This window comes from Chiloscyllium plagiosum, chromosome 38 (assembly GCF_004010195.1).
Source record: "Chiloscyllium plagiosum isolate BGI_BamShark_2017 chromosome 38, ASM401019v2, whole genome shotgun sequence".
Lineage (NCBI taxonomy): Eukaryota > Metazoa > Chordata > Chondrichthyes > Orectolobiformes > Hemiscylliidae > Chiloscyllium > Chiloscyllium plagiosum.
The window spans coordinates 27,548,429-27,565,931 of record NC_057747.1 but is presented as its reverse complement, the minus strand read 5'-3'; the positions used below and the strand labels follow the sequence as shown (position 1 = coordinate 27,565,931).

The following is a 17,503-nucleotide window of genomic DNA, read 5'->3' as shown; positions in this document are numbered from 1 at the left end:
GCGTAGATTTTGTAGCCAGACTATTCTTTGTCAAAGGCTATTATAACTCCAGTCTTACAACTGAAGTAAATTATGACTAGTCCAGAACTAGACAACAGATAAGCGCAGAGGTCCCGAAGAAGTTCACAGAAGTAATGGTCAGATAACTGCTCCCGTGTGTAGCAAAGCGGTTCCCCTGCATTTTAAATGTTTTGTTCATAAACTCTTCTTTCATTTCATCTTAAAAAAAATCTAATCGTAAAAGGAGTAATCTGCACACTTCCAGGAGCTGCTGTTATGTCTGTAGGTGATGTCACCACCAATCAGTCTGTTGGTGAGGAAATGAAGGGCCAAGGAGAGGAGCCTCATTGCAGGGGAAGAGAAATTGTTGCTGCAGGTACCACTGCTATCATTGTGGGATAGTGGAGCCAAATGTGAGTGATTCCTTTGAACCGGTCAATAATGAATAAGATTAGAGAAAGAAGGTACACTTGGACCACAGACAGGACAAGGCAGAGTAATGGAAATTTGTGACATTGGTTTGGATTTCTTTGTAGTAGTGATGGGAGCCTGTTTGAAGAAATGGTGTGGATCTCTCAGTCAGTTGGGTTGAACACCTTTCGCCATGATGATGGGATTTCATTGCATGTTAAGCAAATGGCTGACTACTTTTTTAAAGATAAAAGTCTGCTAATGTGTATACAATTTTAGTTTGAGGGGTGTTTAATATTTAGTGCACAAATGCAACCTGACTTGAGAAGCTTGGAATAGATAGGAAGGTGTAGTTAGGAAAATTTTCACAGAAATCTGAAACAGCTACTGAAACATTATATTTGAGGATGCTTACTTGCTTTCCTGGTAGTGAGGAGAGCTCAGTTACTTTCAGATATGAGGTCACTAACTACAGTATAATTACAGCGATTGACACTATTGTTTGATAATGCAAGAGACTTACGATCATGCAACATGGATTATTAGGAACATTATATTAGTCAGTGAGTTGGAGGCAGAGAATCAATTGAGCTTTCCCTGCCATGTTCAGTTCTTTTTAAAAATTAATGCTTTTGACCTGAGAAATTGATATTTTGTCTCAGGACATCATATAGACAGTGAATCTAATCATCAATCTCCTTTCAAAAAAGGGATTTCTGTGGATAGAAGACGGAGTTCCAGCCGACCAAGGCACCCTGATAATCGAGAGAAGACAGAGAAATTAGATGAAGTTCCATCCTGTGGTTATCATAGTGAAGGTAAGGAAAGAAATCTGTCTAGAGCCCTGTTGCAAAAGTGCCATGAATTACAAATGCAGTGTAGTGGGTGCTTGTAAATAGTAGAGTGTTGTTCCTATGCATGCTTTAGCCTTTCTGTCTTTCATGTCTATAGGTGAAACGCTGAAAGAGAAGCAAGCCCCAAGAACTGGACCAAAACCACCTACTAGTAGATTGAAGGACTTCAGAGAAACTATGAGCAATATAATTCATAATCGACCTTCTCATAACCAAGACCCAAGTAACAGCAAATCATTTCCAGCAAAAACAACAGAGCCTGTAGATAATGACAGTTTTCGAATGTCAGGTGGACAGTCACGAGACTGGGAAACAGAAAGCACCAGCAGTGAATCCAAATCAAGCTCATCGAGCAGGTCAAAAACGTACTTGTGGAAACCCAAACGAGAAGTTCTTAATATTGATAGCATTTTTACAAAAGAGAAAAGGAGGGGTCCATGTTATATGCAGTTGAATACAACACCCGAGGATGACATAAAAGATTGTAACCACAATAAGACTGAAAGTTCAATCGGGGTTGGAAGTGCTGCTTTGACACTGGACAACACACAGAATGGAGGAAAAGGTGTAAACTTAAATAATGACCGATATGAAAAGGCTGGGTGTCCTGGTAAAAGTATGCAACAAGCAGGACTCCATAGTTCAGGAGAAAATGAATGTTTCATTCAGAGAATGGAGTCTGGTTATGAGAGCAGTGAGCGCAATAGCAACAGTCCAATAAGTTTGGATGCTTCAGTTACTGATGGGATTCCTGGTGGAGTACAAAACTCTAGTGCCAATCCTTTCAGGTAAATCAGTCATCTGGTTAGTACTTTTTGATTGTTAGAGCTGGAGATCATATTTAATTTTGCTTTACAGTGTATGTTAAAACAGATATTTTCAGAAATTGCCTCTGACGCTTCTATTAACATACTTTTTTCCATTATCATTATTTTAAAATCTTCAATCGTACCAAGTGCCCAGCCAAGCATCGCATACCTTTAATAGGGGCTGCACGTTTCTTCATACCCAAATGGGATTAGACCATAGGATTCTTTGACTGGCAGATCAGATTGAAGGATAATTAACTTCTCACTTTCTATAGTTAGTACACATATTACCAAAATGAATTATTCATTTTGGAAACAGGGCTTGCATATTTGAGTTTACATGATACAAACAATTTAATTTGATGTCACAAGTTAGAAACATTGCTCTATCACAATGACTCTACATGTACAGACTAAATTATAGCTGTCCAATCATGATTATCATAAAAATACTGCTTTGCTTTTATGCCTGTAATTTGACTTCGATTGGAATATTACACTTCTGTTAGCCTGTAGCCTCAATTTGTTTTCGCTTCCAACATACCAGTGATAATTGCTGTTATCTGACAGTCCAAGTGGCCAATTATGTGCTGGACAGTGAATGTCAATTTCTTTGAAGCATTGTGTGTTATGCTCTATTTATAGGGAAGCAAATGCCAAGAAGCCTATCAGTTCTGGTCCTTCATGGAAAACTGTTCCCAAGTCAAAGAGTAGCAATGCCTTACAGCAGGAGTCATCAGCAGCCTCAAAGAGCTGGGTGAACATGCAGCAAAGTTTCAGTAAGAAAGTCTTTTGTACCCTAATTCTGTATGCATTTTTTTTCCAATGGATTGAAATGTACTGTGTTAAGTGAAAGTGTACTAACAAAATGACATCAACTTTTTCCCCTTTCACCACTTAAAAATGTGAATCTTTTCAAGAAATGGTTTTTAAAGCAACTGTGTTTTACCCATTTGAACATGCTTGTAATAAGATGTTGAAACGTTTCCTGATGGGCTTGACCATCATTTATTGATGAAAGAACTTTTGCTTGGTTGTTTATTTTCTAAGTTTAAAAATGAAGCAGTGTATTCCCTGACTTTTGATAAGGATCCATTGATTTAGCTCACTGACCAGTAATTAAGAGAAAATGTGCATATTGTGCAAATCCTTCCATTTCTCCTCTTCCAACAATTAATAATTTGTATTAGATATTATTATATCTTTTACAAGAATAATGTAATGTTCCTTTCTACTGGACTTCAAATTTAATTGTATTCCAAGAGCCAAGAATTATGGAAAGCCTACACTTTTAAGGAATTGAATTAAACAGGTTTGTTAATGCCAGAGGGAATTATATCTCAGTCACCCCACAGAAACTAACCTGATGTGACCTTCCAGCATTTGCATGCCTTGGTTTATCAGGAATTGGACTGACTTGCCTCAAGCTTATTTTATTTTGTACTTAGAGGAAAGAGGAGATATTATATTTGATTTCAACTCTGGTTTCAGAGCAATGGGGTGATGCTCTGTCACCTCTCACCCTCTTTGCATTTAGCAAATACTCTTTAGATTAACTCTCTGATATTTGCAGCAGTTAGTGATTTTGAATCAATTTTTTACAATAGACATATTGAAGTTGCACATACTCATGACTGCTACCAGGACGTCGCCAGGAATTGAGTTCAGCGTGCATCTCATGCTTAACATTCACCATCCAGCACATGTTATTTAACCCAACCAGATGACACTGCCATTTGTGTACCACTCAAGCCTCCCCCTTATCTTTGTTCACCTAACAACAAAATTCCCATTCCTTATGTGTTTATTTTGATTTTTCATAAAAGCATCTGTAATAGGGTCTTTCAGGTTTGTGCACTTTGAACTGCTAAAATTACTGATGTGGCACAGCAGCCACACCAATTTTATGTTTTTACTGTGCTTCCCCAAACAAAATCTTTCAAGAATTCCATTGTTGGTCTTACAGTCCATTGTATTCCTGCTTTTTTAAAAACCAATTATTTTATGGAACCACCTCAGCTTTGACTGCAATACATCAAATGCCAGGAAATTGCTTTTACAAACTCGTGGTCAGCTGGTGCAGCTGTTGGTGCTACTACAACGAACCAGCCACAAATGATGTGAATATGGAATGTTGCCAGAGCTAAGTATTTTAGTTAAACAGTTCACAGTGGGATTGCAAGAATCTACAAACAAATGATTTTCATTTTCAGAAACAGCATAGAGAGAACCGTTGAGCTAAATCACCTACCCAATCACCTGCTTTTTGTGGGCCTGTGTTTAAGTTCACAGGCTTAGCCAGCCTGCTGTCAGGATGTTTACAACTTAGTTTGGACCTTGCTCCTGGTTCTAACTTGAAGTTGATTGCCAGGCTAACAGGAAAGACACTGTGTTTAGGATTAGTAGACACTCAGTTGTAGTGTGGGCTGCACTATGGTGCTGTTCTAGTGGCTCCACTTGTCTGACTGTAGTGAGCAGCAGCTGTGTCAAGTATTTTTCAACTTTTTGGGAAGTATGTAATCTTACCCTCTGCTTTGTCCCCTCTGTCAACTGGCTTATAGCTCCCCAATAGTTCAGCTTGAAGTCATTATTCTTGTCCCCCAGACACTGAAATGTTGACTTGACTATAATAATTTTCATTTGATTTTGTTTTATTTTTAAAACGTAAACTTTATGAATTCTCTGCTTCTATGCAAAGCCATACTTGCATCTGTTTCTGGTAATCCTCCTGATATGACACAGCTGTCCCCAGAATGCGAGTATTCGCTGACATGGCTACTTTGGGTCACAGTGAGTGACTTAGCAATGTTTCCCAGATTCCTGGATGGTGCAAGTTGATGTTTTATTGGTCTTTTACTTCACTTGTTTTTCCAGCCAGGTCCTACAGCCTCCTACAGAACTGGAGTAGTGAATAATTCACTGCAGGAGAAACATGCACCATCTAGTGGTGGTGAAATCCTATAAACTCTTCCTCATTCATGCCACACTTTATGCACTGAGCATCTTATAGTGAGAAAATAGTCATTGTAACTAAGTGAAAGTCACTCATGGAAGTTGACTAAGTGTTTGAAGATTTATTAACTTGGAACTTAATCTTTATGTTAGGAAAATCACTAGGTAGCATGTTGCAACTTGTCATGTGGTTCATTTCACCAGAATAAAAGAGCATTGTTAAAATGTAGCCAGTGCACAAACTCTGCAACTTACCACAGTTGCTGCTCAAAAATATTAGCTCAGAGTTGGATATGAGAATTGTGCTGGGTTCCTGCACGTCAGACATCGAGGCTGCTTCTCAAAGTAGCCTTCACGGAAGATCTCCTTAACATTTTGATGCTTCCATCAGAACTTTTCAACAACTCATTCTTTGTGCTACCATACAGTGATCTGATTTCCTTCCAATCTCCTTTCACACTCCCTGCATGGTTAATGAGAATGCCAGGTGGACATTGCGGCAGATTTGAAGTGGTTTCATGTTGATCAGATTTTGCAAACTTGTCAACAGGTAGAAAATTCAAGCCAATGTCTGGTGTGATCTATAGCAATTTTCTTGTTTCAGTGAAACCAATATTATACATTGACATGCAAGTCATACTTCAAAATGAAATGGAATCTATTTGTATAATTTTTATCTGTAATTTCCTCCCTATTATTAATCCTCCTTGCTATCATTAATTCTCCTCCCTTCCTCACCCCCACCACTGCCAAAACATTCTCCCAGATTTGCAGTGCTTTTTATTTCAATAAAGTAAATCTGAAAGGCTATTACAACTCTTCAGTTCTGCTTTAAAAAATTACAAAAACAGGAGTATAAACTCAGGATAGGTGAATGATCATTTAGAACGGAGTCAAAGAAAAATTTAGTTTCCTTTAATGTTCTTATTTGGAACAGATACACAAACTGTTGACAGATATTTTCAGAAGCTGAAAACACACCGCTTTATTGCCATCACGGCTGACTTTCTGGTTACTAGTGATTGTTTACACTGTCGTAATTCCTTAAATGAAAAACCATTTGAGTGTTGTTAGAGCTTGACAAAGAGCTAGAAAACTAGACGGGAAAACACACAAACTAGAGAAGTATCTGCCAACCACTTTGAACATCACTGAATGAGGCATGTGGGGGCCAAAAGTGTGCGTAATCCAGAGAGTCTGTTCCAGCTACCTCCTCAAACATCACCTGCCTTACCTAGGGATGGGGGCAGAGTCTGTGGCTTCACTATTAGACAATTCAGTCACCACAGAGTTCAAGACCCTGTAGTGGTAACAAGTCATCCTCGACTCTGAGGGACTATCAAAGGAGATGACTATGGCAAGCTCAAAGTCTATCTCAGCCTTAAATATATTTAGTGATGGGACATGCAAGACCCACTGAGGTAAAGAACTCCAAAGATTTACAACATTTTTTGTGTAGAAATTTGCACAAAACATGAGCAACACAATTTCTTTTTCAGTAGATGAGCAGTTTCTGGCTTGAATTGTGCTTGAAAAAAGATTACACTGTATTCAGACAGAAGAGAAAATTCTAGAGATAATTTGTTGGGATGCGTTTACTACTTGTTGAGGTTCTGTTTCATCCTGTATGGATACTTAGGGAGCTATCCCTGCTCCTGAATATTAGCATATTAGCTAGATGTCTCTGTTGTTGATTATTTTCTTAGTGCAATGCAACATTTGCCTCTGGGGAATGATTTGTGAAACTGATGAGAAAACAAGGCTATTCTTCCCACAAACATTCTGTACCAGAATCTAACACCATATCTATACATGGGTCATTTAAATCAGTAACCTGTTATGGCTTTCAGACTGGACAGAGTATTTTGCAATGATGGCAGTCTTTGCTAAGCTTCTTTAACTGTTAATTTAAACAACTAAAATCATCATTACTTTTGCTAGGGTGATGACATTAGTGTAAGTCAAACAGGTTGGGCCACTCAAAGTTCTCATTTTATTTTGTGTTTACTAACTTGAAACTGTTGAGCTGTAACTTTTAATTAAAATATTTTCAATTCGTGTTTTCCTCCACTGACCTGTCACAATTACTGGTGTGTTCTAGTGCAGTGGCTGTTTAGTCTATTGCGTCTGCACCAGTTCTGCAATGAGCATTATGACTTTGTGCCTTTTCCCTATACCATTGCACTTTGTTTCAATTTCAATAACATCTAATACAACCTTGAATGCCTCACATGAATCTGACTCCAGCACACTTTTTCAGGTTGTGTGACCTGAACCATTCGGTGTGAGAGATATTATTTTTCATATTGTATTTGCTGCTTTTGCAAATCTTCTTACATATGCATCTTGATCATGATCCTTTTGAGTGAGGAAAATTCTGTATGCAAAAACAGATCTGTATACTTTTATTAGTTTTAACATCTGCTTCAAATAGATGAAAACTATAGTCACCCTGTGCGAAGTGAGTTGGATGAGTTGGAAGAGGAGATTAAAAGGAAAACTAAAGAGGAGGAACTAAGAAGAAAGAAACTGAGGGAAAAGGAAGCAACTATGGTCTTCAATCCCCGGCCAAGCAAATTCATGGACTTAGATGAGCTGCAAAATCAAGGTGAGTGTTTGGCAAGGGGGTGAGGGTGAGGGCATGTGGTAGAAAGAGTTAATCTGGCAGGGTACTGAGGGTGTAGTTGAGGCAATCAGTAGTGATTTGGAGGTCAAGTTCGTAGTTACCCAGGAATTAGAGAAGCCTTTTAATCCTCCTAGCTTTTCATGGGCAGTTACTAAACATAAGTGAGTTGGAACACTGCAAATTATCTAACTTTATTGAATGCTTTAAGAGAGTTCCAAGTGTATGGAAGTTACTCATCAAAAATTGAATTGCCGATGCAATTTATACAAAGTCAACTTGTGGAGATTCTGCATGGTCCTGACTCGCAACTCCAGTCTGCGCAGCTCCATAATTCTAGCCAATGTATTTTACTATTTTAAATAAATTAACCCACAGAGTTGATTAATCTCTTTCGTGATTGTTTATTAAACCATTATCACCAACATGATTGCATCAATCAGTACTGTTTATGTACCTCCATCCATATATTGAAGGATCTCCAAAATAGCAAAGGACTTTTTCTTGGGTTCTATTCACTAAGCTTGAAGGGAAGTGAGTTTTCTGATATTAGTGAGCAGGGCTGTATGTCTGAAAACAATTTTAAAAGCTAGCATGTTTTCTTAAAAGCACACCCTAAGTTTCTAATGTGTTATAAAATAGCAGTGTTAAGTTGGATAAATGTAAACCTCAAACATCATTGCTAACAATCATATATTTTGCATTTATAGATTTCCTTCAAAAATATGTACAACTTAAATATTGGTTCTTTGGGAAAATAATGCAACCATCTATATGAAAGAACATAGTAGAATAAGAATTACTTTACACACTAGTGTTGTATTGGTACTTCCTGGGGGTACATGGGCAAGCATTTGAAATGTGCGTTTATTTGTTTAATTTCCTCAATTTTCACATTTAAATAAACGTAATGTAAATGAAGATACAAATTAGGAGCAATACTTTACATTATAGTTAGAGTTCAGACCTATCTAACCTTATTATATGTCTGCTATTTTACTGTCACAACTTGAGTCTCATGAATAGATGGCTAGAGGAGAAGTACAAGATTACCTTGAACTTTAAACTTAAAATCACTATTTTCGTTCTGCCTCACATTTTGCAGTATTTCCAGACCCTTCCTTTCTTATTTTTTTAACTTGACTCCTTGCAATATATGTTCCTTCCTTCTCACTGCCATGAGAATGTTTTTAATGATGTTGATGCTGATATGATTTTGTGGTAATACTGTTTTAATGTCCCTATCTATTAAAGCATCAAAAGATGTGTTTACGCTACAAGACTGCAGCTGCTGCATTCTTTTGCCGATCAAGCCAGCACAAATAATTTTGCAGACCTGCCAAAATCATTGTTCCAATGAAGCTGCTGGATGATTGAGTGCCCTACCTTTCATTCAGCAAGTAGGGAGGCAGTGGCATGATGGTAATGTAATTTGACTAACAGTCCAGAATCCCTGTCTCATGTTCTGGGGAAATGATAATTAAAAACCCATTCATTTGGAAGGAAATATGTTGTCCTTATCTCGTCCGGCCTACATGTGACTCCAAACCTATGTTTCTTCTCAGCTGCATGGCCACACAGCCACTTCGACAATCTGTAAAAGCTGATGCACATGCTGAAGCCATTCCCAGTATTGACTTCCAGTTTCGGAATTCTCTTGTATGTGGACCTTGGAAGTCTGTGCAGAAGAAAACAAAATTCAAGAAAACATAGCTCTAGACCTGTAACAATGTGGATGACGCTTAATGCCATTTGGGCACTAAATGCTGGCCTAGCCAACAATATACTCATCCCACGGTTGAGTTCTTTTTAAAATGGATTCCCTTGTTTACATCCTATAACTATTCTTGTTTCTCAATCACAGTGGGAACCCAGTGGGTCATGCAGCAATACCTTTTGGAGGTATTTTATAATGAAAGAAGGTTTGAATTGCCTAATGATTTAGATTAGATTACAGTGTGGAAACAGGCCCTTCGGCCCAACAAGTCCACACAGTCCCGCCGAAGCGAAACCCACCCATACCCCTACATTTACCCCTTACCTAACACTACAGGCAATTTAGTATGGCCAATTCACCTGACCCTGCACATCTTTGGATGGTGGGAGGAAACCGGAGCACCCGGAGGAAACCCACGCAGACACGGGGAGAATGTGCAAACTCCACACAGTTAGTCGCCTGAGGCGGGAATTGAACCCGGGTCTCTGGCGCTGTGAGGCAGCAGTGCTAACCACTGTGCCACCGTGCCGCCCACTTAATGGTTGATCTGCTAATCTGCAGCTGTTCGAAGTTTGCCTTCACAGCTACACAGGAAGTCGAAATGGCATGAGTTTGCCAAATTACGTTTACAATTATGTTGTTGTTTGAGATTGAGGTCAGTAGCTTTTTGGTGAGAGACATTTTCAGATTTGAAGGTATTTGTAACTTTCTTCTTCAAGTAAAAACTTATGAAAATACTGCCTTTTTCAAACCAAATTCTTGACAATTTAAGATTGTTATGAAAAAAATCCAAGATTTCATACCTATATCAACTGTAAAATATAAAGGAAGTATTTGATTTGAAAGGGTAAGTTGTGTAATAAATTTGCCACTGCAAAGTGTTCATTATACTTATTAAATGTTCTTTAAACAAGTGCATTTAAAAGAAAACTTGGTGTTGCTTCTGCAGGGAAGACTGACAAGTTTGAGAGGTCATTGCAGGAGGTAGACTCTCTATTAGAACAGTCTTTCCGTCTTGAACAAAAGGATGACTTGGCTGCAGCGCTCAATCTCTGCAATGAAGCTATGTGTAAGTAAGCCTAACTGCCTTTGCTGCTTGCAGATTGAATGCTCTGCTAACCAGTTATGATATTAACCCACTAAAATCTTATAATTTACCACAAACCTGCCATTTCTTCTTTCAATGCATGTCATGTTCCTACCTGGAAATTAGTTCCTTAAACATTAAAATGCCTTGAAATTATATCACAGAATTTATTTGTAAAATAGTGATGTAATGCATGTCAATTTCTAAATTTTAAATACTCTTTGAAACAAAGGTTTTTGTTGTCGTTATTCAAAATGTAGTTATATTTTTAAATGAGGCTTTCTTGGGCACCTTTTCAAAATGGTGCTTTGTTGGAATTTCATATTTGGTTTTAGCCAAATATGTACAAAAACTAATGCTATTTACAGTAATTAATCTAACTGGCAATTTAGTACTGATTCTGTTGGATTTTGCTTTAGAATACAGATTTCCAGTGCAATAAACTGGGCAAATGTGCTTCTCGTTTAGTTTGTCTCTTATGCTTTTGCGGGCCAGAGTCGTGTTTCTACCACTCATTCGCTTTACTTTGACATTCGCTTAGCTGTGTGGCTATGCATATTCTGTGCCAGATATGTGATTTAATAAGCACTTGATGTGACATTTGATAGAGCACCCTTTTTGTAATTAAAGCTGAATCTCATTGCTGTTACAAATCACTGCTTAACATTTCATCAGAACATTTTGTGAGTTTCTCATACTTCTGTTTTACAACTGCATGTTGTTTGGGTCTGCCTGTGCATTTTTTTTTCTGCTGTTTTGCATTTTAGCTAAACTAAGACTTGCTATGCATGAAGGCAGTGCCATCACACACACCAAAGCCCTTGCTGATAAGAAGCTCCATGTTTGCATGAAGAAGGTTCGAAGTCTGCAGGAGCGCATGCAACAATCCATCCACTCCCCTCCACCGGGGATCCCCATCACTGAATGCAAAAGGTAGTAATTTGGGTTCAAGAGGGACAAATGTCAGATAGAAACCATTAAAGCACTGATACTGCAAATAATGTCTTGAAAATAAGATTTATTGATTTTAGAAAATACTTTCTGTTGAGCAAAGTATTCAGTAACTGTCTAAAGTATGTACTTATTTTGATGCCTTTTTTTTTGAAAGGACTGACCTAAATTTGTTTGAAATACTGTCACTTGTATAGAAAAAAGATTAGTTTACATCTTAAAATTGCAATGGAGTAAGTATTGGTATTACTCGTGCTTCAATAAATTTGGGTGACCTCTAAAGGAAGGACTGTGTGATTTTGGTAAATACTTTAAAGATTCACTTAATTTCTTGTCTTGTGAGAATAATGTGTGTAGGAGATGTTTAGAAGATGTACAATGATTCTGCTGCAGAAAGGGTTGTATAGGATATTATCTTTTTCATGAAGTCTAACCATAAGATTGATCACTAACATTTCAACTTTGCTCAGCAATAATTCCTTAAGTTGGATAGTAAGTAGAGTTCACAGTTATACTATAAGTATATCATAGTGTAATTATACTGAAGTAAGTAACTAAATGCTAATGTGAGGTTTTAAATATAGTGTTTAATTACAGCTTGCGTCTATTGATAGGAACATACAGTATATGTTTAGTACTGGTTTTGGATTATTTCCACTGTTCAACTTTAAAAATAACACAATCTTTTTATTTCAGTATGCAGGCTAGCCAGGTCCAAGTACTGCTAACATCAGAGAGAGCAATGGAACCTACCGGTGAATCCGATCACAGGCCCAAAGCTTCCCTCGTCCTGTCAGCCTCCCATCATCAACTTAATCAACATGCTTCTAGGTTACGTGACTCTCAATCAAATTCGCATGGCAAAGTTTCCACTTCATTGGCTTCTGAACTGAAACCAAACCTATCTGCCAGATGTACCACCGAACTTCCATCTCCAAGCAATTGCAATTGGGTGCCAGCTTTTCTCCCCAGGGAGAAGAAGGAAGAGAGTGTCTCGATGTCCAAGCATCAGCTGAAGAATCTTGATGAACCAGTAGAAGGAAAGGAGAAATCAGACTGTTCAGTATTCAACCATAAATTGACAATAAACAAACATGGTTCTTTGCCATTGCTTACAGCTGAATACAGAGGCATGCATCACACATTTCCATCACCATCTCTCCACATGTCAACTCAAAAAGATGAAATAGGTGTCTGTTCAAACAGCAGTCCTTATTCTTCTCAATATTGTAATTCAAGTCAATTTAACGCAACTGATACCGAAATTTCTCCATGTACAACTTTGTCGTCCACAAGCTTGAACTGGTCCCCTGCAGAATCTCCTCCTTATCAGTCACATAGAAGTGATTTAGGTTTGAACTTGAATTCAACGGAGTTTGACAAGGCCTGTTCATCCAAGACCAAAACAACAGTTGACCGGGTTAATGTAAAGTCAATGACACAACAGTTACAAAGGATAAATGTTAAGTTAGGTCAGAGAAGTGATGAAGGTAATTACAAAAGTACATGTTCGGATTTTTCACCAAAGAAATTTGATCAAGAAGTATCCCAGCTACCTCTGACTTTGAATCAAAAGGTGGGAACTCTTCAAGGCAATGATCAGTTGGGTAGTACAAAGTGGTCTTCTGACAGCTTGTATTCTCCCCAGATTTCACACAGACCATTGGACTGTAAAGCTGAGGTATCTGTGACTCCATCTATGCCTACTTACCAAGCAAACACCGATGCTGCTGCAAGAGAAGTATACAGTCACTTGAGAAGGTCAGGTTTTTCACCTGATGTTCAGACAGATGAGACATGTGGACAGAAATACCAAAGTGCTGTCCAAGCAGTTTTCAGGGAAACCAGTTCCAAGGACAAGTCTGTACCAGTGAGGCAGCAAAATAAGCTTTCTTCCAGTACAGCTTCTGTGCCTGTGGGTAAAAGGATTGTTGGTGATATGGAACATTATATGTTACAGTCAGATTACAAAAACAGTGAACAGCATCACTTGCATGATAATCTGCCCAGCCAAAAAAGTAACACGCAAGCTCATGGAAAACCAGAAGTGCAACCATTTAAGGATACAAATCAGAATTTGGAACTGGAATTTTCAGAACTGGAATCGCTCTATCAAGCAAGTCTGCAGGCTTCCGAGAATACCAGATATTCACCAGGGAGACAGTTGGCTGAGAGCACTGCCAGACAAAGCAGTACTAAACCAGGTGAGAGGGCTCAACACGCAATAAGTAAGCAACCACAGTTCCAATCTTTTAGCAACTATTGTGAAGATTCGTAAAGTTTGATCATTAATTGTCAGTTTCTCAGTGAAGTGTTTTGTTTAAGCCACAAAATTCGATTGGAACTACTAAGTTTGGCTGGGATGTGTTTAACGGTACAAGGACAGTCAATGACTATGATAGGCTGAAGGTTAATCATTAAGACACTTGGGTTGTTCATCATACCTAGTCATAACGTGGAATCCTTGTGCTGTCTAGCTGTTTAATTTCCAATCCTTTCTACAAACAGGTACAGACTAAAAAGCAAGAAATGCTAGAGAAACTGAACATCTCTTGTAGAATCTGTGGAGAGAGAAACAGAATTGACATTTTTAGTTCGGGATGACTCTTCACAACTAAAGGGGGCTGGAAAATTGATAGTTTTTTTAAGTGTGGAAAAATGAGGGAGGAGGAGCAAGTGAAACAACTGATAAAGGTGCCCTAAAGCAAAAGGAAAAGCAAGTGCTAATTATGATTGAGAAATGATATGGGAAACCAGTAGGTGTTAATATCAAAAAAGAGGTCAGCTTTGCTGAGAGGAATTCCATTCAAACAAATGCTGAGTACTCATCTGACCACATCTAACCACAGATGGAGTAGTGTACACAGTATTGGGTCATCATATTTACTGAAAGATGTGCGTTGGAAACATTTTTTGGGAAGGCATACTGGACTAATACTTGGCATGAATGAATGGATTGCCTTATGAGGAAAGGCTAGATAGGCTAGATGTGTCCTCTAAAGTTTAAGGTGTTCCTTTAAGAGAGTTGAAAGCTAGCAAGGACTTAGAGAGGCACGCAGAGTGCTGGAGAAGTTACACTGTAACATTTGGTCCAGCAGCTAGAGTAGCTGGTTGCCTGGATACAAAAACAAATTCAAATTCGGCCAATCAGTTTAAATTATACCCCAAAAATACCAAACTCCAATCAAGTCAAGAAGACTCTGAGTGCTGAGTGGCCTGCTCTTGTTCCTTGTTTGTATGTTCCTACAGCAATTAATCTGCTGATTCAAAAGATTGTTATACCAGATGTACCTGAACCCAGCCAGACAACTGATTGCCACATCGACTTTTTTTTTGGCAGTGGTGCAACATCGAAGGCTCTGGACTATACTGAAAAACAAGATCAAAGCACCATAATGATCAGAGATAGCTGGGTCCAGTTGGAGTATATTCAGAGTCAATTTCAAAAATCTATTTTAATTATGAAAAGGTAGTCACCATAGTCTTATAGGGCTGCTGTCTGATTAGAGAGAAATAGCTGGTGGTAGTTTAACCTGAGGATCATCAAGCCTCAGGCAGTAGAAGAAGTTGAGAAGGAAAATCCTTCGTGGTAACCTCTGCTTGTTTGGGAGTTGGACCATGCTGACTACATACCTAGTTGTAGTAGAATTAAATGTTATCTTTTGAAGATGATGCTGATTAAAGACAGCTAACCCAATTCATAACTGGCTATGAAAAGGAAGGATGTATTAATGTCTCTCTGATTTTTGTGTCTCCTGTAGTTTCTGCACATACACTTACAAGAAAACACTTCTCTCTGCCTGGCAGAGGTCAGTCAAAAACTCCAACCGCAGAGATTGAGCGTAATGCTTATTCAGCAGTGTCTTGTGGAGCTCCTGTACCAATCCGTACAAAGGTATTTCTAAGTGAATAGAAATTATATTACTAAATTCATAATAAATTGTGAGACTACTTATTGTGTGTACTTACAATGAATTGTCAGTTTCTCTCAGGCTAGCAATATGGGAAGTATTAGCTTTTGAAACTTTGCTGTGGTGAGCTGAGGGAAATTAGTCCTTTTTCAAAACTGAATTTAAAGCAAAAAGCAACTGTTGTGAAGTCCTTTTAATTCCAAGTACTCTACTACTTCTGATTTCAGAAATATTTGAAATCATGGTTTTAAGTTCTGAGTTTTCTTCAGTAGAGATGTGCATCTTAAGTGCTCCAGCAATGTTCTCCTCACTCAAGAAGTTGTTTCATATTTGGGGTTTGGAAAATGGCTTTGCATCAATATAGGAGCAGGTTGGAACTGCCTGACCACAGGGAAAGTCACATTGGCACTTCATGAGTTCGGCAATGAAAGCAGCAGTTTGATGGGTAACACTGGCTATCTTTTGAGGATTCTACAAAAACTATGCACTGCATTATCGTGCAGAATCCATCTAAAGGCAGTTGGTGAACCGATCATAATTTTTAAAATTCATTCATGGGATGTGGGCATTGCTCACTATGCCAGCATTTAATTCACTTCCCTAATTACCTCAAACTATTGATGATAGATGAGTCGAGGTTACTATTCTTGCATACAATGTTTACATGCAGCTATTGCATAAAGCAGTCAGATTAATTAATGTGTGAACTGGATTCAGTGCAATGCTTTTCCAAAACTTAACCTTTTGAACTATACTCTGAGTATCCACAATTTAGAAACTTCATTTCACTTTGAGCCCTGCTATGCCTAGTGAAGTTAGTGTTACGTCCGTTTATGACTAATACAAATGACTACAATTTCTAGCAAGATCTCCTCATCACCCTTTTGCTCTGCTTATTTTAAACTCCTGTGTTTTTAAGGACTTTTTTTTCCTTCCACTGCTAATCATGGATGTTTAACTGATCTCATTTACCTTTATCCTCCAACTTTGTAAGATGCATTTTGGTGAATTTGCTGCAAGAGATATTGAGGAAAACGATAATTACAGTGCAGAGAATTTCCGTCGGATTGCTCGCAGCCTGAGTGGAACTATTCTTGCTAACAGAGATCCTGTGGTTCCTTCTCAGAATGTTGTAAGTTAATTTTATTAATTCATTTGTGGAATGTGGACATTGCTGGCTGGCCAGCATTTATTGATCATTGCTAATTGCCCTTGGTAAAATGGTGGTGAGACACTTGCTTGCACCCTTGGTTAAGTGCTATTAGGGACATACAAGATTTTGATCCAGCAACAGTGATGATATAATTTCAAGTCAGAATTGTGCGTAGCTTGGAAATAAACTTTCAGATGGTGATGTTCCCATGCTGAGCTGCCAGAGGAAGTGGTGGAGGTGGGTACAATTATAACATTTAAAAGTCATCTGGATGGGCACATGAATAGGAAGGGTTTAGAGGGCTGGCAAATGGGACCGGATCAATTTAGGATATCTGGTTAGCATGGATGAGTTGACCGAAGGGTTTGTTTCCATGCTGTATGACTCTGTTATATTCTTGCCCTTTTAGGTGCTGGAGGCCACAAGTTTGGCAGGTGCTCGTAAAAGAGAATTGCTGGAGCTGGATATATTCAGCCTAATGGAGATTATTCCATTACAATCCTCATTTATGTCTTACTGATTGTGGACAAGTTCTGGGGAGTCAGGAAGTGATTAACTTCCGGCAGAATTCCTAATCTCTGAACAGTATTTATGTGGTTGGAGCAGTTCAGTTTCTGGTCAGTGGTAATCCCCAGAGTGATGTTTGTGATGGATTCAGGGATGGTAGTGGTATTGAATGTCATGATTGATGGTTAGGTTCTCTTTGGTTGGCAATGGTTACTCATTGGCATTTATATGCACAAATGTGCCACACAATGTGCAATCATCAATAAACATTCATCAGTTCTGACCTAATGATGTAAAGAAGATTATTGATGAAGCAACTGAAGATAGTTGGGTCCACATTGAAGAACTTTCCAATTGACTAAGATAATTGACCAACAACCACAGCAATCTTTCTTTGTGCTCGGTGTGACTCCAACTAGTGGAGATTTTTCCGCTAATACCCATTGATTTCAGTTTTGCTAGACCCCTTAATCTACTGTCGCTGTAATGTTGCCAGGATCTATAGTCTCTGATATCATTTAGAGTGAA

The 17,503-nt window shown here is 38.4% G+C and overlaps 1 protein-coding gene across 4 annotated transcripts in view; it reads left to right on the top strand.

The window, feature by feature from the left end:
- The window catches only part of usp54a (ubiquitin specific peptidase 54a), a 134,743-nt gene that overhangs the window by 109,278 nt on the left and 7,962 nt on the right, over nucleotides 1-17,503 (top strand). For all 4 annotated transcript variants that reach the window (XM_043679225.1, XM_043679226.1, XM_043679227.1 and 1 more), the window contains exons 12-20: nucleotides 1,122-1,229; nucleotides 1,363-2,053; nucleotides 2,720-2,853; nucleotides 7,461-7,634; nucleotides 10,316-10,435; nucleotides 11,221-11,386; nucleotides 12,101-13,608; nucleotides 15,166-15,299; nucleotides 16,310-16,447. In XM_043679225.1, the coding sequence (XP_043535160.1) occupies nucleotides 1,122-1,229; nucleotides 1,363-2,053; nucleotides 2,720-2,853; nucleotides 7,461-7,634; nucleotides 10,316-10,435; nucleotides 11,221-11,386; nucleotides 12,101-13,608; nucleotides 15,166-15,299; nucleotides 16,310-16,447 (3,173 nt within the window). The remainder of the gene's footprint in view (nucleotides 1-1,121; nucleotides 1,230-1,362; nucleotides 2,054-2,719; nucleotides 2,854-7,460; nucleotides 7,635-10,315; nucleotides 10,436-11,220; nucleotides 11,387-12,100; nucleotides 13,609-15,165; nucleotides 15,300-16,309; nucleotides 16,448-17,503) is intronic.